Here is a 22,661-nt window from a genome sequence, read left to right on the forward strand (position 1 = left end):
GAGATCAAAAGGCCGATAGCGCTCTCAGCAAGGGGTCGCGCCCCGATACCTGCCCTTTCCGATGTCCAAATGTTTCTTGGCACCGTGATCCGCTCGCCGACCTTTTGGTCCTGAGGTACTCTGTTGACAAAGGTTCCACCTGCATGAGCATACCTCGAGGTTTCCGCAACTGCTCCGGCCTTGGCCCGCCAACTGCCCCCCAGCCTCGCCACATCCAACTTGCTACCCCTCTATGGCCGTGCCCATTCTTGCGCGCTGCAGTGGTCTGGATTAACACTTTGTCCCCGCAGCCCAGCTGTAGTCCACCCCAGACCAGCGATCCATGGCCCTTGTGAGGCGGGCAAGTTATGTGGCCATGGCCCTGATACAGCCCTCTGGTGGTTTGCATCTTCTGTCTGGATACCGATTTGCTCTGATTTGGAAATCCCCATGTTGCTCCCCACGCGGTCGGAGCCCATGGTGCCTTGTACTAGTTAGTTCCTCACGCGCCAGATGACCGAAATCGAACTGCATATGCACGGACTCGTCTTGTAGAAGCACGCGAGCCATGGTGTTTCTGGGCATTCGGCGAATGACCTGATAGAAGGAGGTGGATATGTTCACTGCAGGACCAGACATGTAGGGTGGGGTTTGTTTGACTTGTATAAAGTCTTGCCGTGTACTCTACTAGAATGTCTTTCAAGGCATCTGGCTCTCTCCGTCTCTCTCAGTCTACCTGCAGCCACTCTTCCAGGCAGTATCTTTACCGCAGTATCCTTTTTCACCATGAAGACTGTTACCTTCCTTGCCCTCGCGGCATCTCTCGTTCAGGCTGCCCCCCACAAGAGGGATACCTCCAACTACGATGTCATCCTGTCTTCGACTGCAGACGTTGCCTCGGTTCTTGGACAACTCGGTCTCTCTGCGGACGATGATGTCGTCTCGGCCACCTACACCAACAGCTACTTCAAGGGCTTTTCTGGTGCCTTTACGGCTGACCAGATCAAGTCTCTCGACAATGTCACCGAGGTCTCGAGCGTCAACACTGCGGTCGACTTGAAGATCAAGGCCACTCGTTCGAGGGCTCCTTGGGGACTTCAGCGCATCTCCCAGACGGATGAGATTACCAGCACGGCCCAAGTCTCCCAGGCTGCGTATACATACACCTACTCTGACACCAGCCTGGGCTCTGGCGTCGACATTTATATTGTGAGTTCCCCCCTGAGAGCCTTCGAAGCACAAACTAATTCAGTCAGGTCGACACTGGCATCAGGACCACCCACGAGCAGTTTGGCGGCCGTGCGAAGATGGGCTACACTGCCTTTTCCTCCAACACGGACGACAACGGCCATGGCACTCACGTCTCTGGCACTTCGGCCGGCAGCACCGTCGGCATCGCCTCCAATGCCAACCTGATTGGCGTCAAGGTTCTCGACTCGGCTGGATCCGGCACCTCGTCTGGCGTGAGTGGAATCGGGGCATTCAGTCACTTGGGTTCAAAGCTAACACGGCCACCAGCTCATCGGCGGCCTCGACTACGTCGCCTCGCAGCACTCCTCGCGCTCGAGCGAGCGCGACTTCATCGCCTCGGTTGCCTCCATGTCTCTGGGTTTCTCTGGCCGCTCGACCTCGGTCGAGAGCGCACTGAAGTCGCTGTCTAGCGCCGGTGTCCACATTGCCGTAAGACCACCAACCAGTCCTTCTCCAGAAAATCTCTCAACTTGGCGCCACATGCTAACCCCAACACGCGCACAGGTCGCCGCGGGCAACGACGCCGACAACGCCTGCAGCTACACGCCGAGCGCCCTGGGCGGCTCCAACAGCAACATCATCACCGTCGGCGCATCCAACATCAACGACGAAGTCGCCTACTTCAGCAACACGGGCCGCTGCGTCGACGTGTACGCGCCGGGCCTGACGACCTACTCCAGCTACGACGACTCCGACACGACGTACGCCATCGCCTCGGGCACCAGCATGGCCACGCCGCACATCTCGGGCCTGCTCGCCTACTTCCTGGCCGCCGACTCGTCGCTGCGCTCCTCGCCCGCCACCCTCAAGTCGTACGTCAAGAGAGCCGCCCTCAGCGGTAAGCTGAGCGCTGGCGAGGGCAACGTGTACAGTGGCGATGCCCTCATTCTGGCGAACAACGGCGAGACGGGCTCGAACTCGCTGGCTGCTGAGGTCCAGGGTACCGAGGTCGATGCTGTTGTCGATGCTGGCATGTTCTACTAGACTTGTTGCAAGTCTTGACGCTGTGTGTGTTTGGTGGTGCGGTGGCGATGGGAGAATAGGGGCTGATTGGTCGGGAGCCGAGGGAGATAGGGGGACGAACGTTGTCGTGCTGGTAAAGTGACGATTTAGGAGCGGCTGCCGTGCGTTTCGCTCAATCGTGCTTTCTTGGCCTGTAGAAGCATAGAGCGGGGTTGGCGAAGCTGTGGGAAAGTGCTTGTGGTTCCTCGTTCGGCAGTAAACACATTTGATGGTTTTCGCCACTCTTCTTGTCTCTGTGTTGTGTGGTTTGCAAAGTACACAGCCGTTTGCCCTGCCGATTGGAAAGAAAAGCATGTTAGGTGGGTGGTGACAAAGTGACTGTCTCTAAGACTTATCGCTCTGTCTTCAGCTCTTCCTGTGATTAGACTCTCAGCATTCGCCAAAAAGCTTCTCGCACACCGCCTCCCAATCCAACCATCCAATGAAGACGACCGCACTTCTCCACCACAACATCATAACACCACCAAAAACAATACCGCGACATCCGCCACTCCTAAACTAACCAACACCACAACCCCCGCCAAAAGTGAATCTATCCAAAGAAGGTAACTAAGAACTGCACTCCCTCATTCCAACGCCGTCACGCCCTCCAGCTGCGATCAACACGATGATTCATTGCCGTCTTCTAGCCCCAACCCATTAGAAGTAGAGGTTATTCTGCACCTGGTCCACCTGTGGTTTTGTCGGCGTTTTGGATCGTTTGGATCGTATAGGTCGTGGCGAATCGACAGGTTGGACAGGCTGCTCTGGCTGCACCAACTCTACCGACTCCTCTGGTTCTTCTGATATTTTAGCTCGCTTTGGCGGTTTTGGCTGCTCCTGTTGCTCAGGCTCTCCTGGATACTCTGGATTCTCTGGCTGTTCTGGCTGCGCTGATTCCCGAGACTCGTCGGACTCTGGTAGTTTTCGTTTTGGTGACTGTTTTGGTGATCTTTTTGGTGATTCTTTTGGTGACTTGAGTTGATCTGGTTGCGTGGACAGCTTAGACTGGTCCGATTGGGCTTGTTGTACTACTTCTCCTGGCTCGTCTGGCTCTTTGGGTTGTTTTGGCAACTTGGGCTGTTCCGGTTGCTTGCAGTTCTCGGGCTGTTTGGGCTGTTTTTGCGCTGTGGGTGGTTTTGATTTGATGGGTTGTTCGAGTTGTTCGAATGCCTCAAATTCTCCGAGTTCCTCATGTTGCGGAGGTTGTAGTGGTCGTTTCGGTTGTTTGGATTGGGACCTGGCGACGGGCTTGATCTCGTCGTCTTGGGCTTTTGCATACATGTCACATAGGGTCTGAACGGTCACCTGCTGTCTGATTGCGGGAGTCGTTTGCCGGGTACCTTGAGAGGCTGCCGGTGATGAATGTTCTGCGCCTCTCATCGACGGAGTTGCAGAGAATGCCTCTGTATCGGGAGAAGGAGATTTCCACGGTCCCAGTAAATCGGCCGGTTGAAACTGGTATTCTCCCTCTTTCATAGATGATGGTGGACCGGAAGAACTTGCTGTGGCGCGGAAAGCATGACGATATTGTTGAAAAGCCGGCAGGTCAGTAAGGAAGTAAGGACGAGGCGAAGGTGGCTCTGCTGCGAATTCTATTGCCATCAACTGGTCCGCGTGCGCATTGCTGCGCGCCGCCAGGCGGTCCTACGTGACTGTCAGCATGATAGACAAGGCTTTTCTCTCCCTCATCAAAGGTGCACATGAAGACTCACACACACTTGTGCCGCCCATTGACCTTTTTTGTATCTTTCCCTGATGGCTATGTTCTTCTCATACTGCAGCTCAACGGGGGAGTTCGGTAGGTCGCCAAGGCCGGAGACTATAAAAAGAGCATATTGCGCCTCAACAAATTGCACCTCTGCCAAGGCATACATCTCGCGCATGCGCCTGTATTCGGACAAGGCTTGGATGACGAGGGCTACCGTTGGTGACCGGGTCAGGTTTTGGATGCGGATTTGTCTCAGCTTTCCTCGTATGGCATCCCAATGCCTTCGGAAGCTTGTCCGCACCTTTTGGGCCTTTGCACGGACTTCGTCGTAGAATGCATCGTAGTATAATGGCGCGTTCTCCTCAATGTCGTGTTCGAGATCGTCGTAGTATTCCATTGCGTGTTGGTCGGTGGTTGATGGATGCGAGCAGTGTTGAGTTCTTCCATCGCAGATTCGAGATGGAATTTTGCCCGCATCGTCGCTGCCATTGAAGACGACTCTGTTGATGGCCTTCATGGTGCAAGCATTGAGCATTGGGTCCCTCTTTCCCGTCGCAAGCTCATCGGTGTCTTCGTCCAGTTGCCGCCCCTCTATCCGTCAACTGGACCTCGAAATACCCCGACATTTCCATGAGAGCCACAAAGAGGTCTCATGCACCAGTTACACGGGCCTCCTCTCACTCCACTCCGAACCAATCGAGCTTCACGAAAACTCTTCTTTTCTTCCTCGCGATCAAGCTGACGAAAATCCAGAACCGCGGGCGGTATCGACACTCCCACTGTCTCCAAGGCTCTTGCCCCTCCATCTTCGCTTTCATTGAAAACACCTCTGTTGCTTGGACTAGCCCCTCGTTCGCTTGGCGGTCTGCAGTTATGTAAACACGTCATTGAGATGAGATGAAATCCGTGGCATTCGATGATTCAGGCCTTCTTTGCCACAGAGTCCATTGTTCGGAAGTTCAGCTACTTGATCCCCGATTTCTTTGCTTGCCGGCCGAGGTGACGATAGTGGACGTCTAGAATGGCTGAAGAAATTGATCCATGCACCTCATACCTGGCTGCTTGGAGCTTTGCATTGAGGCCACCGTTTACACACTCTCTGGGGCATTGCGTGAATCTGGCAGCATCAAACCTGCAGCTGTGGACATAAAGGTCATTGACAGTCTTTTTTACCACTCCGGCATCTGGTCTTTGAAGGCCAAGTCCGATATTGCATAAAGAAAGACACAGCGATCCGAATGTCATGGCATCGCACTGAGAAAATTTGCCGCCATAGATACTCCTGGCATCATTCTGTTCGATGAATCGATCCAGAGCAGAGTAGCAAGCTTCAAGCAAGTCAGAAATGACTTTCTTTCGGGTTTTGGTGATGCTTTCTGAGTACAGTCAGCCAAATAAATCAGTGCCGAAAACCATGGTGCTACGTGCCAATGATATCGGGAGGAAACTGTAGTCCGGAGTTCCCAGTTGGATCCAGAATCCTACCGACTATGTTGACAAGAGTTCCGTGCTCGCTGATTTCTGTTCTTGTCACGAGTGAATGCGTTGTGCGCTCGAAGATCTCTGTCATTCCAAGCTCCCAAGCGATCCAAAGCCACTCTTCGAAACCGCGATCTTCTGCATGATTCAAATACTCATCAGTCCATGACTGAGCCCATGGACGAATGAGGCGCGTAGCGTCATATTTATCTGTCAACACGGTGACTTTGTAAAGGGTCAGTAACTCGAGCTTCGAGGGGATTTGATCGAAATGTAGGTGTGCGATGTTGAGGAGGATCTTGAGCGCAGCAGCATCGTCATCGGGCAGCTCCACCTCACGTAATTCCCCGGATGGTGGCGGTTGCGACTCTCTGAAGCTGCCATTAAGCATCGAATTCCACGCGTCGCACTCCGTCTTTTCTTCCGACTGTTCGTCCGCCGTTTTGGGTGGGTTGGGTTGTGTGCTTAGATGTAGAAAGGTTTGCAAAGACAGAAGATGCGGAGTTTGTGGTTGTGGTGGGCAGGTGATTTGGTTGAGGGAGGTTTAGCAGGTGCCGGCATTGGGCATGGGAGTAGATATGTACGTCATAAACGAGGCTTGGTGACACAAAAGTCGTGGCACACACAGAACAAATTATGCGACTACATGATCTATAAGGAGCATTGAAGTCCCAATACACCAGACTACCTAGAGGTATTTGTGCATCCATAAAGGACGGCAATAAGGAGCATTCAAGGCCCAGTCCGCGGAAACCTATCCTTGTGTGTGCTACAACCTATGGCACGGAGCATAATATCTTATAGACCCGAACCAACACAACCTCCTCAACACCCAATTACTGACCGACGACATGCCGCTGTGGCCTGTCCGTCTCTTCACCGCCACACTCAATTCCTAGGGCATCTTTTCTGTTCTCCCGTATCTATACGAGACCAAGTCCCAATTCACCAGTAGACAACTCGAATTTGCAGAGGCCCGCAACACCACGGAGTAGTTTCTCAATGACACGACTACCTGCGTTGCTAGTCAGCTATTTATTCGCTCCTTTGTAACAATCCACATAATCCACTAAAAGAATATCAATCGACAAGACGGGGCTTGGATCCATTCCAATCCCCACAACTTCTTCCGTCAACCTATAACCCACCTCATCTTATAGACAACAAAATCCTGCATCTCCAAACTCTAGCTATATGCACCTCACCCGAAAACAAACTCTCTAAACTTTCCAAGCCTCTTTCCGCATACATCAACCGGTGCCTTGCCACTACCATCGCCTCTACCACCACCCCTCCTTCAAACTAACTCCAATCTCATTGCCCATCCTATCCCATCCTCGCAACACACAGCCCCACAGACATCTTGCCTGTCGCAGAAAACGTATGACCTTCAGAAAGCACTGCTGCGCTACACAAGGGTCAAATCAGCCGCTGCTTGGGAAAAGAAGAGAAGAATGAATGAAAGAAGAGGCGAAAAGAGAGAAACAAAGAAAGGACGAAGATGAGATGGAGAAGAAACTACATGAATCTACGACTACCTTCACCACCACTGCCGCCGCCGCCGCCGCCATCAACGCCAACCAATAATTCGCCAAGATAGACTCTAACCCCTATCTGCCACCTCGTATCGTAACATCGTCTTCTCCGCCCCCCTGACCGTCTGCTGCAGCTTCCAATTTTACCTGCCTCTTTTCACCAGTGCAACTCTTCAATCTCCATCCCCATCTCTACAGCTCTCTCACTTGAGCATAAAGACGCCAATACCAACCATACCGCACGCGACAAACAGGGTCAAAAGCCACGCCGCCGCCTTATCCCCACTGGTAATGGCCTGCCTGCCCAAGCCCAAGCCCGTTGCACTGCCATCGCCCGTGCCGGCGCTGGCATTTCCCGTGCTATTGCCGCCCGTGTACGCCGTGAGCGGCGGCTTGGGCGGCGCCCACGCTCCTCCGCCCGCGCCAGCGAGCCGCAGCATCTGCGACCCGATGACGGACAGGGCGCTCATCTGCTCGCCGACGCCCGTCGTCCCGTCGTAGGTGTCCTGATACCAGCGGCGGCCGCAGATGTTGGCGCCGCCGGAGCACTGCTTCGCGGCGCCTTGGGCCGAGGCGCGCAGGCGCGGCGCGATGGCTGCGGCGGTCGAGGGCGCCAGTTGCGCGGCTACCGCCATCCATCGCGAGAGATACGCTTTGAAGGATGGTTGGTCGTTGTTGCATGTCTGTCCGGGCTCGCACGACACTTCACTCATGATGTTGGTGCCGAAATCTGAGGGGAAGAAGACATCAGCGCCGGATAGCAACGCAGTGAGGCGCGCGCTCCAGAGCATCTGCTGGTCCGTCGAGTTGGAAAAGTTGTACATGTAGGCGGAGCCGGCGATGAGCGTGCCGTAATTGTACGTCCACTGCAAATGGTCGGCCTCGCTGCAATTTCCCGACGTCGACGTGCCATCGTAGACGTTGTAGGTGGCCGGCGTGTTTGGCGTGCCGTCTTTCGCGGCCCCGTTGGCGGCCATCATGAGCGGCGTGTCGACCATCCAGTCCCACACCTTTTCCGCCCACTCGCCATACGTCGCGTTGCCCGTGTAACGCGCCAACCGCGCCGCCAGCTGGAAGAAACCACCATTTGATATCGTGTTTTTGTAGTCGTATCCGTTGTTGAAGGTGAAGATTTGCCAGCGCAGGCCGCCGCCACAGGTGTTGGCGTCCCACCGCGTCACTTGGGTGTTGAAGACTGCTTGCGCGAGGGCGAGCCATTGCGGAGATGAGGGCGGCGGATTAGGAAAGCCGAGTTCGGCGGCGGAGAGACAGGCAAAGGCCCAAAAGACTTGGTCATCGTTGCCCTGCGCCAAGAGTTAGAAGGGGTGCAAGAGGGGGTGGTCGTCGCAAGGGGTACCTCGGATTTGGTTTGGTTTGCGGGCATGTAGTCGGCATCAGGGCCTGTCTGGAACAGCAGCGCTTGCGTTGTAATGTCGTTGTAGGTCGTGTCGCCCGTGTAGTACCAGTACTCGACGAGCTGGGCAGTGTCAGCTCAGTCTAGGCGGACGATTTCGCATCTTACCGTCATGAACATTGCCCCTGCCTCCCACCAGTAGTATGGGCCTGGCAAGAGACCTGGAATCTGGCCCGTCTCATTGCCATGGTAGTACGAGACGAGGCCATGGGCGACGGTGCTGGCTGCCTGCTTGATGCTGTCTGAAGCAAAACACCAGGGCGAGTTAGCCGACAGTCGCACGAGGAGCGAGCGGTTTCAACGGAGAAAGACGCGCAAACAGCAGTCAAACAGAACGAGGCGCCAGCAACGGACCTGCATCGTCGACGTTCAAGTCGAGGGCGGCGGTTGGCGTCAACAGCAGCAAGGAGCAGAGAGAGAGCGAGAACGAGAGGACAGGCGAGGAGGAGCGTCGCCGGCGCGGCGCATGCGGGGCGAGGGGGCGCATGGTGGTGGAATCACGTTGTGGACATGAAAGAGCGAGCAACCTAAGCGAGCGAGCGGAGTGGCGATGGGATGCGATGGGATGCGATGGAGGGCGGAATGCTTGGTATGGCGACAAAGAAGGGATTGTGTGAGGGTTGCAGGAGAAGGACGGTAAAGTTAGATGGGTAGGTGGAGGACAGTACAGGCTGAAAATAGCACGAGGCAGGCCATGACGACGGAAGGCTCAGAGTACCCCATAAGCAAAGACAGGGCCGTAAAAGGCAAGGCTGGCTTGGAGGGATTGGATTGCGTGGACGGAATGGTACGCTACAGGAGCTGACAGAAGCAGGAGAGATGTCTGCATGATGGCTTTGTGACAGTGGTTGTGTTGGATGTGGTCGTCAGACAACCAAGCCTTTTTCCAAGCTTTTGCGGTCGAGGCTTATCTGCTTGAGGCGCGGGGAGTCCCTGGCTACTACTGCAAGACAGACAAAGAAAAGGGAACGAACCAAGGGTCTAGACATTTCCCAAGCAACCACCACAGCATCGTCATCCATCCATCCATCCATCCATCCCACATGCATGTGGCCATTCAATTTGCCCATCAAACTCCCCAGTCCTCCCGTCCCGTCCCGTCCCGTCAGACACTTGCTGTCATCAGGACCCGCAATCCGCTCGCTCCACCCGCACGACCCCCAAACTCTGCTGATCCTCCACACTTTACCCCACAACAACAGCAACACTAGCCCCCCAACACCTCATACTCCTTTTCCCTCTCCCTCTCCCTCTCTCTCTCCCTCTCCCTCTGCCTCTCCTTCTCCTTGCCCTTGGTTGTCGGTGCAACCACAACAGTCTGTTTGCCAATGCCGTCGCGATACGCATCCTGTAGCCAATGCGGCGTCGCCCGCAGCGCCGACAGCACCCACCCGACCTCTGGCAAAAATATCTGCCCCGGCCGCGCCTCGAGCACGTTGGCCACGACCTTGTCCGCCACGGCCCGTGGCGCAATCAACGTCTGTCCAGTTGACGCCAGCGACGCTTTCCACCCGTTGACCAGCGTCGTGCCCACCCAGTCGGGATGCACCACGCTCGTCAGAATATGTCGGCCCCCGATGGCCGCGTAGCGCGTTCGCAGCTCCGTTGACAGGCCTGCGTGCGCGCGTCAGTCACTGAACACCCCAGAATTTCAAAATCAGCAAAAAAGAAGAGGAAAAGAAATCACCTTCATGCAGCGACAGCGCGGCCGCCTTGCTCGCGCAATAATCGACCAGGCCGGGCGGCGTGACAAAGCTGGCCGTGCTGGCGATGGTGACGACGTGGCCCTTTTTGGCGGCCAGCATAGCGGGCACGAACTCGCGGACCAGCGTGAAGAGGGCCAGCACGTTGACGCGGAACAGACGGTCGTTGTAGGCGTCGTCGTCGTCTAGCAGGTCGCACGACCGCGCGATGCCCGCGTTGTTGATGAGCACCGACGGGTCGCCGACCTCGTTGCGGATGGCGCTGCAGGCTTCGTGGATCGAGGCCGACGACGCCAGGTCGCAGAAGTAGAAGATGATTTCGTCGTCTGTCAGGTGTAAGAATCAGGAATGGAGAAAGTCTGGAGGAACGGACTTACGCTCTTCAAACTCCTCGGGCAACACTTGCACATCCACAACGACAATCGTCACCTTGCCCCTTCCAGCGCCCTCAAGCAAGCTGCTCACAATCTCCTTGCCAATCCCCGAGCATCCGCCCGTTACGACCACGATCTCGCCTCTAGAGACGGGCACCGGTTGTCCCTCACCGTCCACCAACTTCTCCTTGCCCGCCCCTCCTCTTGCACCACCAACACCGCCAAACCACCTCCTGCCGCGCTGCTCCTCGACGCCAAAATCCCACACCCCCGCTTCATCCCCACCCACCCCCTTCCCCTTTCCCCTCCCCACGAAAAACCTCGGCGCCGCAAACCCCCGCAGCGCCCACACATTCGCCGCCTGGTTCGCCTTCCTCAGCACACCCAGCCCAAACAGCACGCTCAACGCCCTAACAACACCCCTGACACTCTTCTCCTGCGCCTCAACTTCTCTTGTCCTGCCTGCCCTTTCGCCCCCACTGACAGAGCGTCCGCGCAGCACCACGGCGCCGATGCCGCCGCGCAGCTTTTCCCGCACGCGTTCCGGCCCGCGCGTCAGTAGGAGCAGGAGGATGCCGGTTAGGCTGGGCGATTGCAGTAGTGCGTTGAGGAGCAGTTGGACGAGGCGGAGGATGTTGAGCGGCGTGTTGGCGCTAGCGGAGAGGATGAAGAGCAGGCGCGTGCGCAGTGTAGTTGCGAGGGAGGGTTTGCTGGGATTGGACTCAGGGGGCGGCGGCGGAGGAGGAGGGGGAGAGCGCGCGGGCACGGGCGGTTGTGTGTCGGCCATTGCGTTGGTCGATTGTTGTTGTTGTGGTGGTGGTGGGTTTAGATTTGGATTTATCCTCTCTCCTGGGCCCGTATTCGATTTGGATTCAGCGAGTTGATATCTTCGATATCGTCAATGCTGTCCTTTTCCTTAAAGCGCTCTAATGGCGTCCCGATTCTCGTCTCCTGAAAAGAATCAGAATCCGCGTCTCCACCAGCAGCTGCTGCAGTAGGTTTTTCGCAGCTGCCGCGTCCGGCGGGGACAAAGTCCTTGTCGTTTTGCTTGTTGCTGTTGTTGAGATGACTGGGCCAGGACCGAATACGACTGCCAGCCGTTCTCTTCAGCGGCTGGTAGCCGTCCGTTTCGAGCACTTGTTCGCTTGCGCTTCTTGTGCTTCCACTGTCGTCCTTTTCCTTTTGCCTTCCCTTTTCTTCGTTTTTCCTTTCTCGTCCCGTCAATCGCTGCTGTTTTCGTTGCCTTCCTTTCCCTTTTCCCTTCTCTCCCTTTTCTCCTTCTTCCTCGTCTCCCCTTTCAGACAGCCGGTTATGAGTGTAATTGAACGGACCCTACACTCTCCCTTCACGTCTTCTCCCGCGCGCTCAAGCGGAGGGTGTATAACACTATCCTTACGCCGCGGCTCTGTTGTCGTCTGTGTCCTTCTTCGCCGACACTGTCGACGCGAACAGATACAGGAAGAGGCGGGATTGAGCGGGGAGGAGAGGCGGGTAGATAAAGATAGCCGTCGTACGCCGACTCGCCGATTTCTTTGGCACCACTTGAAGTGGCGACGGCGGATGCGGCGCGGTCAATGTCGATGTCGATGCCGATGTCGTCGACGCTGCGGCTGCGGCTGCGGCTGCGGTTGCGAATGCCGTGCTAAGGGTTACCGACAATGTCGACGTCGCTGATGTTTGATTTTTTTGTAGTTTCGGGGTCCAGAATGAAGTAGTGGTACGTTCCCCAGCAGTTAAACGTCGTAAGGCAATTGAACGATGCGAGGGGCTATCGTTGGTGTTTTCGCCCAAACCACACTTTCCGTCTCCCTTTCGTTGTCTGCGGTCCGTTATCCCACTCTTCCTGGCGCGTGCCCCAAAGACTTGACTTCTTTTATCGACAGTTGCAGCGTGCGTGTCGCTCGTCCTGCACGTCGCCGCCGATCAGTCACTGCCGTTGCTCGCGCAGCCACTTTACAATCGCTTGCGCACGCGTTTTGTGGATCGTGACGCTTTTCCGTATCAATGCCCGGCGGCGGACACCGAATTTCTCTCACTTCCTCTCGAACACTCGTCGGTGTCTCCGTCTGCTTTTTGTTTGGGTTTAGGGTTGAGTTTGGGTAATGTAGGTGGATAGGAGTCTCCTCCGGCGGCGGTGGATGATTCGTTGGATGGATGTCGCGTGCGGTAGTAGCTCTCGACTGCTAATCTCACTGATGTGCTCTTGTCCTCAACTGCAGCAGAAGAGCCAGCCAGCCAGTTGATCAAAACACGTCGTCAGAAACCGCAGAGGAGACCAGAATAAAACGTAGGCGGACCTGTCAAGTCAATTGTAACGACAACAAGAATAAAAGAAGACGGCAGAAGAAGCTGTCGCTCAGCCACCAGCCCTGAGCAACACTTCTTCTTAGCAGAGCAGTCACACGACTGCGCCAGCAGCAGGTCCGTCTCCCAAGAAATATGCCATCCATCTAACCAGCCAGCTCCTCCCGACAGTCCGTCCCTGGTGGAGCAACCGGGTGGAGGCTTTGCGTTGCCGCCAACTGCCTGACCCCTCACCAAGGCCGCACTTCGATGGGTAGCAGGGATATGCTTGATAGACGGCCCAACTCAAACACCCTCCCACCCTCCCTCCCCCGCTTCGTGTGCGGGTGCGTATGTGCAGCCAATGCAGGGCAGCCGCGCGCGATGACAAGCTTGCTTGCTTGCTTGCTTGGTTGCGATGTATGGGGGTAACGCTGGTATCATTTAAGTGGGAACGGCTCTCCTTACTATCCACACCGCTGGCTTGGCAAAGACGAATCTACTGTACAATCTTTGCCGTGTCAATGGCAGCCGCAGTGCATTATCCCAGGAGGCAGACCTGACAGGTAGTGTGCGTGCAGGGGCGTCGTGCTGAACGCGTGGTGCGGGGCGGTAGGCAGCCGGGGTGTGTGTCTGGGTGGTGCGGGGGGCGTCCAACAGACTTCACCTCAAGCTCTCAACTCAACTCTAAACGCACGTCTTTTCGCTCTTGCTTGGCCAGTACAGTACTAGAAACCCATCCCTTCCCTCTCCTTCCCTTGCCTTCCAATCCGCTCGCCAAACCGAACGAAGCAGTAGATAGCGGCAACTGCCGCGCAGCGCAACCCAGGCGGCGTGAGGAAGGCTGACAGGGACTGCGCGGAGTCGTGGGGAGATTGATTGACGCGAACTGCTGATTCGGTGGCCGCGCTAGCTGTCCTTGCCGGAAGAGTCAGTGTGTTTGGTTTGACGCAATGCTGCGCTGCGATGTTCTCGGCAGGCAGAGCGCGAAAGAGGTACAGTACGAAGCTTGGCCGAGCGGGCGGAGAGGCGGAGGTGCGGGGCTAGAGTGGGGAAGGGCGTTGGCTTTCAACTGTGTCTGAGGCAAGCAGTGAAAGAGGGAGGAAACGGAAAGTAGAGACAAGGATAGCTGATTGTGTAGCTGGCTAGGTGCATAGGTAGATGGGTATATGAGTTACTGATGGGTAGATGTCACACGAGCAGCGCAATTCCTGTCATCATAGCTCTTGCAGTGGAAAAATCTGCATCAAGTGGAGAACAACGACTCTCGCTTTCACAACAAACGCTGGGGTGAGCAAAGCAATACTGAGACTCATGGTCAGTGCAACATATACATCAAAAGTGTTGGATGGGCAAACCCAATTCGGGACCTCGGACGGCAAAGCGACGTACCTGCGCACATTGGAGAGCATGCATGACATACCAGTCCGGGTCATCCCTATATCTGCCAACACGACAGACAAGGTACCGTAAATGGCGACAAGGCCAGGCCAGGCCGGTCCGACGGCCACAAACGGGCGAACGGGATGGCGTGGTATGCCATGGGTGATGCAAGTCAGTCAGCCAGACTGACCGATTGACTGACTTGTTGGCTGGCTGCCATGACACCAGCCACGCAGGCCAACTTGAAAAGGCGACGAGATAAGAGATGGGCAAGGAAAAGGGGGTTGAGTCGTGTCGTTCTTAGGCTCTCCGCAAAACCAACGTCGAGGGAAACGGTAGAAGAGACATGGAATTTGTTATTCCATGGTCAGTTGACATACGATGTGATTTTTCTTTGATTCTCTGGCCAAGCCGGACAGATCGACTACCAGGCAGGTGCGGAGCCAATCCATCCATGCACCCTGGGTGGTGGAGCGCGGCGTGTTGGTGTAGACATGTGCAAGCAGCAGCGGTGGGTCAAGGATTGCCACGCCGCCGCGCCAAAGAGAAGACCTCCGTCGATATCAACAGACGAGAGTGAAAAGACGCAAAGGAATAAGATGATGTCAAAATGCAAAACGCCAGCCCAAAAATGCCACCCAACTTTTAGCCCCCTCCGGCACCGCATTGGGGAGTATCAATCCGAGAAGAAGCATCCATCCACTTAGACAGTCGTATTGACGACGTCGTCCTCTTCCCTGATCTTTTCGCCCTCCGCCGTCGTCTTGGTCGTGTCAGCCTCGTGCTGTCTGCTGGCTTCGAGCTGATTGTCAGCGGCGACGGCCTCGACTTCGGGGCCAACGCCCTTTTGGCCAACGCCCGTCGTCGCCTCCTCGACGTCGACGTCCATGGCAGTGTTGAGCGACACGCCGCCGTCTTTTTCCTCGACTGTCTCGGGCTCCTGCGCCGCTTCGTCGGCGGCCGTTACTTCGGCTTTGGCGTCGGCCTCGGCTTCAGCCGCTGACTCCTGGGCAGGCGTGCTGGTGCCGTTTTGCTGCTGCAGCTGCTTGTTGCGCAGCGAGTTGTCGACGAGGTCGGAGCTGTCGTTGTACAAGCGGAGCAGCATGGCCTTGCGCTCCTCCTTGGGAAGCATCAGATTGAGCGATGAGATACTCCTCCAGAGAGGAAGGACGAGGCGTTCCCTGCCAAAGTCAGTTCGATCTTCTTTGACGGGTCATATAACTTACTTGAAACCATCTTCGTCATCACTCGGCTCCACCCTGAGCACGCAGCATCCCATGGGGATGTCTCTTGCCCTCTCGCCAATCTCGCCCAGCTCCTTCCAGCCGTCCTGGGACACTCTAGGAAACATTTCCTTAAGCAGCTTGTGCAGGGTAGCCCTCTTGTAGAGCCTGACGGTTCTGCCCTCGCCCACCCAGTGCTCGATGATTGGCAGACCCTCGGACTGAATGCGCCATCTGCAAATGTCTTGACCTTGAGCGTCCTGCTTCATAAACATCTTGACTCCGCAGTGCACAAATTTCATGCCCTTGCCCTCGTTCATGGTGAGAATGTCCTTGGCCAGAGCCGACGTGTAGTAAATAGCCTTGGCCGGGTCGCCCGATGCGTTGCGGACCATGAAGCGGTCGCGCGGGAAGCGCTGCGAGATTTCGTAGAATTTGAAGCAGCTCTCCAAAGCCTCGTGGTCGGGCGAGAGGTACTTGAAGGGCTCCTCGTGAGCCTGGCCCCTCTCCCGCCTTGCTGGCTTTGAAAGATTAGTGACGGATCCAGCAACAGCCTCATCCCTTTCCGGGACAGCGGGAGGCGCTGCGCGCTCTTCATCGACCTTGACTCTCTTCGCTGAAGAATCCTCGACCTCCATCTCATCCGCACTGCGCTTGGGGGGAGCGGGAGCGGGAGCAGCAGCATCGGTCGACTCGGCAGGAGTCTGCTCGCTGGACTCGGCCGTGGTAACGTTTCCATTGGCGTTTTGCAATTCATCCGCCGCTTTGATACCCTCCAGAGGCTCGCCATTCTCCGTCTTCTCGTTAATTTCGTTGACGACGTTGGTGATGGGAGCAGGGGGAGCAGTCTTGCTGCCACCGGGCACACCAGCACCTTCGGGACGAGCGCGAATCTCCGACTTCTTCTCGAGGACAGTGATGAAGAAACCACCCGTGTCTTGAAGGTGCGGGTACACGCGAATACATCTCTCTAGGGGCATGCGATCAGCCTCGTTTTCGGGCGTCTTGGGCGCGAACATGCCCTCGACGAGCTTGCTGAGGCCCTCCTCTCCTGACTCTTTCTTTTGCGCCTCGACCTCGTCCCAAGAGTTCCACATGCGGCCAGTCTTGTCCATGATTTTCCACGACGTCAGACCTGGTACGCGCTTGAGACCTGGGAGCTCGTTGCTGCAGTCGATAATGTCGACCTTGGCCATGCCGCCACAGCGGTCAATGGCGCTCGCGACCACGGCCTCGTTTTCAATGGGGTTCATGCTGCAGGTCGAGTAGACGACGCGACCGCCGACCTTGAGAAGTTGCAATGCGCGGACTAGGATACGCTGCTGAGTAATGTAAAGACCAAGGCCGTTGCCGGCGGTCCAGTCCTTCCAGACATTGAAGTTCTTGCGGGCAGTTCCGTCACCCGAGCAGGGAACATCGGCCAAAATGCGGTCAAACTTGAGATACTTGGGGGGCTGTCCGGCGGGAGAAGGAACTCTAATGGAGGGGAACAGAGTCGCGTCGTGGTTCGTGACAATGAGGTTGGGCGAATTGAGGCGCTTGACCTGATGGACCAACATATGGGCACGTTTGTTGTCTACGTCGTTGGCAACCAGCAGTCCGGTAGACCTTCCATAGTCCGAGTCGTCGCCCTCGTCGGCCAGATCCTTTTCGGCCTCCTCCTCAGCGCCATCAGGGCTGAGTTCGCGGTTGAGCTCCGGGGCGAGCTTGCGCAGCGCCTTGCGGACGCGCACTTCCTCGCCCAAGTGAATTGCCTCGGCCAGCTGGGCGGACTTGCTTCCCGGCGCCGCGCAGAGGTCCAGAACCGTCATCCACGGCTTGATGTTCATGAGCAGCGGCGGGATCATGCTCACAATCTCCTGCCTGCTAATGTTGCCGACGGTGGTTTCGGAGACGAGGAACTTCTGGAAAGATGCGAATGGTGGGAACTTGCGAATGACATTTTTGGGCGTCGTCATTTGCCATGCGAGCTTTTCGGGGAACCATTCGATCTGGGTAGGAGGCGGCACGGGCTTGCCTTCGAAGGTGACGTCCGTGATTTCGGGAATGTAGTGCTCAATGAGGCGCTTCTGTACAGCGAGAGCGTGACTACATCTGTTAGCACAGATCGTCTGATCAAGCGGTCCTCACTCACCCTTTGGATCCAGTGAAGCGGAAGCTGTTGGGCAATTCCTTTTTCAGCGCCGACCAAAAAGCCTCGCGCTCCTCCTCGGGAACAATGTTGAGCTCATTGTAGTATCTTTCGAAATGTTCGTTCTCCTTGTCAATGTCCTTCCAGTCGGAGCGACCGCCGTTCTGCCATCCTCCTCCACGGCCACCACGGCCACCGCCGCGGCCTCTGCCACGTCCGCCGCCCTAGAAGCTGTGAGCACTCGGCGGTGAAAATTTGTCCTGGAAAACTTACACCTCGACCTCCGCGACCTCGAGCCATGACAACAGTGCGAATTGAGAAGGGGAGACGTGGGATCAGCTGTGGAGCAGCTTTGGTGAGCATGCTGTTTCTCAACTGCGCAGCATATTTCTTAGCGCCCCGCGGACTCGGACGCCGTGTTTTTCCGGAGCATAGGTAGCATGGGCCACCAGGCACATCCAGGTGCTGGTGAGCTTGGATTTACATGTGAGAGGTCAACACACTTTCAGTCCGTTATCCAGCCTGCAGCTTGCCATTGGCTTCAATTAGGGGGCATGGAAGAGCATAGCCAACACCACAAGGAATGGTCCTTTTCAACAATTTAAAAAAGCACGTTTGAAGCGACACAGGACCACATGGTGCCAGAGCAAATGATGGCGCACGGATATGTGTCCCACCAGGGTCCCAGCTCTTTTCCTTCCCCAGAAGTGGCATGGCGTCACCGCGGCCGCACTGCCAACCGTCGAGGAAACACCACGACCGAAGTCCCATCGACTCTACAAACACTGCTGCTGCCTAGTACGTACCCGATACCTCTCGACACCTCCATTCCAATTGAATTCCTCTCATCACTGCCTGCAGTACCTTCCAACAAGCAAACCGCCAAAATGATGTCCCCCGGCGAATTGTTCAACATCGCGCGCAACCTCTGGTCGCAATCCTTCTTCATCCCAGCGCCCACCTTCACCGAAGCCGACCTGCCCGACCAGACGGGCAAAGTGCACATTGTGACGGGCGGCTACGCGGGCGTCGGCCAGGAGCTGGTCAAGCTGCTGTACGCGCGCAACGCGACCGTCTACATTGCCGGGCGCAACAAGCAAAAGGCCGCCGTCGCCATTGCACACATTGAGGACGCGCACCCGACGTCCGACGGGCGCCTCGGGTTTTTGCAGCTGGACCTCGCCGACTTGTCCACCATCAAGAAGAGTGTGGATGATTTCTGCAAGCGCGAGAACAGGCTCGATGTCTTGACGAATAATGCGGGCGTCATGATGCCGCCCAAGGGCAGCGTGACCGAGGAGGTATGTTGCTGCTCTACATATGCCAACGGTGGGTTGTGGCTGTGTGTCCCGGCTAACCCCATCATCCATCACAGGGCTACGAACTCCAACTCGGCACCAATTGCATCGGACCCTTCCTCTTCACGCACCTCCTCCTGCCTCTCCTGCGCCAAACCGCCCTCACTGCACCCCCCAACTCCGTCCGCGTTACCTGGGGCGCCAGCCTGGTAATCGACTACGCGCCGACCTTCGGCGTGGCCTTCGACAACAAGGGACGGCCCGTCAAGCACGCCCTCCAGGCCCTCAACTACGGGCAATCCAAAGCCGGCAACCTGCTGCTGGCATCCGAGTTCGCGCGCCGCTACGGCCACGCCTCGACGGCAGACCCCAACGCCCCGCCGGGCGGCGCCGTCGTCAGCGTCGCCTGGAACCCGGGCAACCTGGCGACGGAGCTGACACGCCATGCCAGTTGGTTCGAGATGCTGTTTGTGCGCTGGCTGCTGTACCCGGCCAAGTTGGGCGGCTACACAGAATTGTTTGCTGGATGGAGCCCCGAGGTCGGGCTGCACAACAATGGGTGTTTGGTCGTGCCGTGGGGACGTTTGTGGACGCCGCGCAAGAGCCTGCAGCAGGCCATGAAGCTGTCGGCAGAGGGCGGCTACGGCGTCGCCGAGCGCTTCTACAACTGGTGCGAGAAGGAGGCCCTGCGGTGGATTCCCGACGAGGACAAGGGCGTCGTTGTAGGTTGAGAGCATGCATCTAGCAAGGGCAGAGTCAAATGATGGTCATGAGAAACGGCTGCGTAAATCGTTGAAAAGTACCGAGTCTGCGAAGAAAATGGGGGATTCGTTCAAAAATGTCGCAGCGAAAAACGAGACAAAGAAAGTTGCGCGTATCGACCCCTGAAGAGCACCATGCATTCACAGTCTACCCCGATTACCACCACCGCCACCACCTCCACCACCCCTCAGCCTTTCCTCAATCGCTCGCTCAACCGTCCACGCAACAACGGCCAAAAAGCAAACGCCATGCAAACATCCGCAAATAGACAAGGGCCACGTGCAACGAAAAGGTGATGTTGAGAGTAAAAGGAGACTTTCTGCCGAGGAAGGAACCTTGGTGATTCAGTCCAGCAGCGAGTGCTGTTTTATACCAGAGAGAAAAGGAAAAAGGCTGTCAAGGAAGTGGGCAATCCGCTATCCGCTTATCCATCGTCAAAATCCGTTCAACTTCGTTCCTGGTCAAAGTCCCGCGCTTTTAAACTCGCCAATCATTAGCCAACCCCCAGCTTCCACAACGGAGCGAGTAGAAGCTTAGATGGCAGGGTTGGGCTCGGCTACCGCGCCTTCAAACGCAGGCACGGACTCGGCCGCCTTGGGCTCTTCGGTCGGGACAGCGGGGAACTCGGGCTGCTTGACAGGCTCGGCTTCGGCAGTCTTCTCCGTGGCAGCAGGGGCCTTGACCTGCTCCATGCCCGGCTTGGTGGACTGGCCCCGAGATGTGGCAGACACGGCCCTGTTCCTGGCCTGACCAAGCATCTCCTGCGCCTTGACGCTGTACTCCTGTGCGTAGCTCTTGAATTGCTTCTGGGCAGTCGTCGCGTGTTGGTTGGCGAGAACCTTGAGCTGGTTGGCCTGCTCGTTGAGCATGTCGTTGGTCTGGCGAAGCTGCTCGTCAATGTACTCCTTGTTCTGAAGGTAGACGAGGGGGCCGAGGTAGACGAGCGTAGTCGCAATCAGGCTAAGGCCCCAGAGCGGAAGCCACTTGATAAGCCAGTAAGAAATGAAGGACGCCACACACGCCTAGTCGAGTTGGTTAGCGACGGATTTTTCGATAGTGTCTTTCCTGGTACTTACGGAAACAGTGACATAAATGTTCTCAGCAAAGACGATGCGCTGGAATTCAATGATGAAGAAGTTGATGAACTGCTCGAGGTCGTCCGTGAAGCGCTCGAGAGAATCTTTCCGAATCATGTAATACTTGCGCGGGCGCATCTGCGAGGCCAGGCCGTTGCCCAGCAAGCTCTTGCCCGCAACCTCAGCGATGGCGGTAGCTAAGACATTTGTCAGAAATGTTCCATTATGGCGTCACGAGTGTCACATACTTCCGAGGATAACCCAGAGGAGCTTGAAAATGTAGCGAACGATGTTGAGGTAACGGGCGGCGAAAATGAAGAGGACGGAGAGGCCGAAGGAAATGCCCGTCGCGCGAGGGTTCTTCCACTAGATTTTGTCAGCTCGGAGATAAAAAAACGCTGGAGTGGAAAAGACGCACGCTGAGGAGCCTGTAGAACATGGAGTGGTAGTGGGTGAGGTGCTGGCCAGTCGCCGCGGGCGCCTCGGGTGTGCGACGAGAGTTGGCTAGATCACCAAATTCCGACTGCGTCTTGACAGCCTCCGACTTGATGTTTTGAGCAACAGGGCCTGTGGTGGGTTAGGAGTTGGACGTGGGAATTTTTGGCGCAGGAGCTGATGCTTGTCGCGTGGTCAGCCTAAAGAGCCGGTTTTGAGCTTGAGAGGGGTCGCAAGACGTACCTTACCGTTGATGGCCTGCTGGGTCAACGGATGGTTCTGAACAGAGTCCATGGCGGATTGGGCGGCTTGGGAGAGAGTGTCAGAGGAGGTGTTTGAGGCCTCGAGAGGAGGGATGGTGTGGGAGGGCAGATAAGGAAACTGGAAAGCACGAGCGTTAGCTGCCGCTCGGCGACCGGGGTCAGGCCTCGTCGTTCCAACGCCATACGCACCTTACAGGACACGGCCGAGCTCTTTGCATTCTGTACATCTGAGCTGCCGTTGGCGTTGGCCTCGTTCCCATTGCTCTGGAGGGGCTGCTGGAAGTGCGTGGGATCGAGATCGACATTGTGGCTGTCAACAATGTCGGCAGGCGTCGGAATTTGCGGCGGTTGCTCGTCGAAAGACATGGCGTGCAGGGCGTGAGGGGGGGCGTCAAAGGATGAGAGGAGTGTAGAAGAGGATCAGAGTGGTGGGTGGTGGTGTTGGAGTTGGACGGTCGTGGGCAGAGAGGAAGAAAGAGCTGGCGGGCACCTCAAGATTCCAGGTTCCCGTCAGGTCGCGCGACCAACTTGAGCCGATGACGAAACGCTGCCTGGTACCGCACCGTACCTAGCGCTAAGGGCGCACGTCACCCCTTCCAACTCCAACTGGGTGCTGTCCAGTCTTTGGCCCCCTCCAGATATCCTCGCGTTTCAATCAACCTCCACTTTTCAACTCTCTCCATTGGTCTTTTGATCTCGCCAAGCTGTCGTGCATCTCGTCCTCGTCCAGCTCACCTTAAACTCTGCAGTGCTCGCTGCGCCCCCTGATTGGAACCCCTTGCGGTTCTACGGGCTTCCACCACTCCATAGCGGAGCAACTCTCTCGATCGACCATCAGAGTGCAATTCTCCAGCCACCCGTCCTGATGAGCCATTTTCTGCCTTGACCAGAGCTGCAAAACCCAGGCTCTCGTGGAGACCTGGCAGCCAAAGGTTACACGACACCGTAGCGTTCCCACTGCAGCGCCATGACCTTGACACCAAGCCGTTGAATCGAAGACCTTCGAAGGGGAATATCAAGCTCGCATCTTTGCTAGGGCTTTACGCAGCCGCGCAGCTTCTTCGTTGCCGACCAGATCAAGATTCGCTCCACTACACTCTTTCACTTGGACCAAGACAGCTGGGTCGCATTTCGACCTCCTAGCACATAACTCATGTCGAGTTTCGATTATTTCTGCCGTTTTCAAGATTGGGAAGGGGGCACAATTACATCATCCTGACACCAAGCCAAGGACCGTTAGATACCCGCCGGCAACTAAGATGGACCCCTGTTTCCGCTTTTTCACACAAACTCTAGGACCCTTGGACCCTGTCCCAGCAATTGCTCTTGTTCAGTATGTGGGCTGGCACATGAAGATGA

General features: G+C 56.4%; 8 protein-coding genes across 8 annotated transcripts; 2 read left to right on the forward strand and 6 right to left on the reverse strand.

Moving 5' to 3' along the window:
- Nucleotides 1–765: 765 nt before the first annotated feature.
- On the forward strand, nucleotides 766–2,214 carry IWZ02DRAFT_491169 (subtilisin-like protease; the record flags this gene model as incomplete). Its single annotated transcript, XM_066769719.1, has 4 exons — nucleotides 766–1,188; nucleotides 1,236–1,442; nucleotides 1,498–1,659; nucleotides 1,735–2,214. 4 exons carry the CDS (start codon nucleotides 766–768, stop codon nucleotides 2,212–2,214), a joined length of 1,272 nt encoding a protein of 423 aa, XP_066622682.1.
- Nucleotides 2,215–2,687: 473 nt separating this feature from the next.
- On the reverse strand, nucleotides 2,688–4,340 carry IWZ02DRAFT_499902 (uncharacterized protein; the record flags this gene model as incomplete). Its single annotated transcript, XM_066770242.1, has 2 exons — nucleotides 2,688–3,879; nucleotides 3,948–4,340. The coding sequence occupies 2 exons, from the start codon at nucleotides 4,338–4,340 to the stop codon at nucleotides 2,893–2,895; spliced, it is 1,380 nt and encodes a 459-aa protein (XP_066622683.1). The 3' UTR covers nucleotides 2,688–2,892.
- Nucleotides 4,341–4,671: 331 nt separating this feature from the next.
- Nucleotides 4,672–5,956, reverse strand: IWZ02DRAFT_482463 (uncharacterized protein). The gene is made up of 2 exons (XM_066769148.1): nucleotides 5,372–5,956; nucleotides 4,672–5,319 (listed from the first exon to the last, which is right to left on the reverse strand). Exons 1-2 carry the CDS (start codon nucleotides 5,811–5,813, stop codon nucleotides 4,907–4,909), a joined length of 855 nt encoding a protein of 284 aa, XP_066622684.1. The 5' UTR covers nucleotides 5,814–5,956; the 3' UTR covers nucleotides 4,672–4,906.
- Nucleotides 5,957–6,768: 812 nt separating this feature from the next.
- Nucleotides 6,769–9,043, reverse strand: IWZ02DRAFT_286105 (glycosyl hydrolase). Its single transcript, XM_066763709.1, has 4 exons — nucleotides 8,726–9,043; nucleotides 8,480–8,613; nucleotides 8,315–8,434; nucleotides 6,769–8,261 (listed from the first exon to the last, which is right to left on the reverse strand). The coding sequence occupies exons 1-4, from the start codon at nucleotides 8,856–8,858 to the stop codon at nucleotides 7,161–7,163; spliced, it is 1,488 nt and encodes a 495-aa protein (XP_066622685.1). The 5' UTR covers nucleotides 8,859–9,043; the 3' UTR covers nucleotides 6,769–7,160.
- Nucleotides 9,044–9,578: 535 nt separating this feature from the next.
- On the reverse strand, nucleotides 9,579–11,235 carry IWZ02DRAFT_377988 (uncharacterized protein; the record flags this gene model as incomplete). Its single annotated transcript, XM_066764975.1, has 5 exons — nucleotides 9,579–9,985; nucleotides 10,059–10,400; nucleotides 10,452–10,589; nucleotides 10,734–10,890; nucleotides 10,951–11,235. 5 exons carry the CDS (start codon nucleotides 11,233–11,235, stop codon nucleotides 9,579–9,581), a joined length of 1,329 nt encoding a protein of 442 aa, XP_066622686.1.
- Nucleotides 11,236–14,817: 3,582 nt separating this feature from the next.
- IWZ02DRAFT_491172 (putative methyltransferase) lies at nucleotides 14,818–17,831 on the reverse strand (the record flags this gene model as incomplete). Its single annotated transcript, XM_066769720.1, has 4 exons — nucleotides 14,818–15,295; nucleotides 15,341–17,425; nucleotides 17,472–17,692; nucleotides 17,742–17,831. 4 exons carry the CDS (start codon nucleotides 17,829–17,831, stop codon nucleotides 14,818–14,820), a joined length of 2,874 nt encoding a protein of 957 aa, XP_066622687.1.
- Nucleotides 17,832–17,964: 133 nt separating this feature from the next.
- On the forward strand, nucleotides 17,965–19,538 carry IWZ02DRAFT_453509 (short-chain dehydrogenase). The gene is made up of 3 exons (XM_066767655.1): nucleotides 17,965–18,266; nucleotides 18,330–18,769; nucleotides 18,844–19,538. The coding sequence occupies exons 1-3, from the start codon at nucleotides 18,104–18,106 to the stop codon at nucleotides 19,495–19,497; spliced, it is 1,257 nt and encodes a 418-aa protein (XP_066622688.1). The 5' UTR covers nucleotides 17,965–18,103; the 3' UTR covers nucleotides 19,498–19,538.
- Nucleotides 19,539–20,061: 523 nt separating this feature from the next.
- IWZ02DRAFT_470027 (putative Reticulon-like protein 1) lies at nucleotides 20,062–21,668 on the reverse strand (the record flags this gene model as incomplete). Its single annotated transcript, XM_066768768.1, has 5 exons — nucleotides 20,062–20,550; nucleotides 20,605–20,801; nucleotides 20,853–20,970; nucleotides 21,023–21,171; nucleotides 21,497–21,668. The coding sequence occupies 5 exons, from the start codon at nucleotides 21,666–21,668 to the stop codon at nucleotides 20,062–20,064; spliced, it is 1,125 nt and encodes a 374-aa protein (XP_066622689.1).
- Nucleotides 21,669–22,661: the final 993 nt, after the last annotated feature.

The sequence above is a fragment of the Phyllosticta citriasiana genome, assembly GCF_038021145.1.
Source record: "Phyllosticta citriasiana strain CBS 120426 chromosome Unknown IWZ02scaffold_7, whole genome shotgun sequence".
Classification (NCBI taxonomy): Eukaryota; Fungi; Ascomycota; class Dothideomycetes; order Botryosphaeriales; family Phyllostictaceae; genus Phyllosticta; species Phyllosticta citriasiana.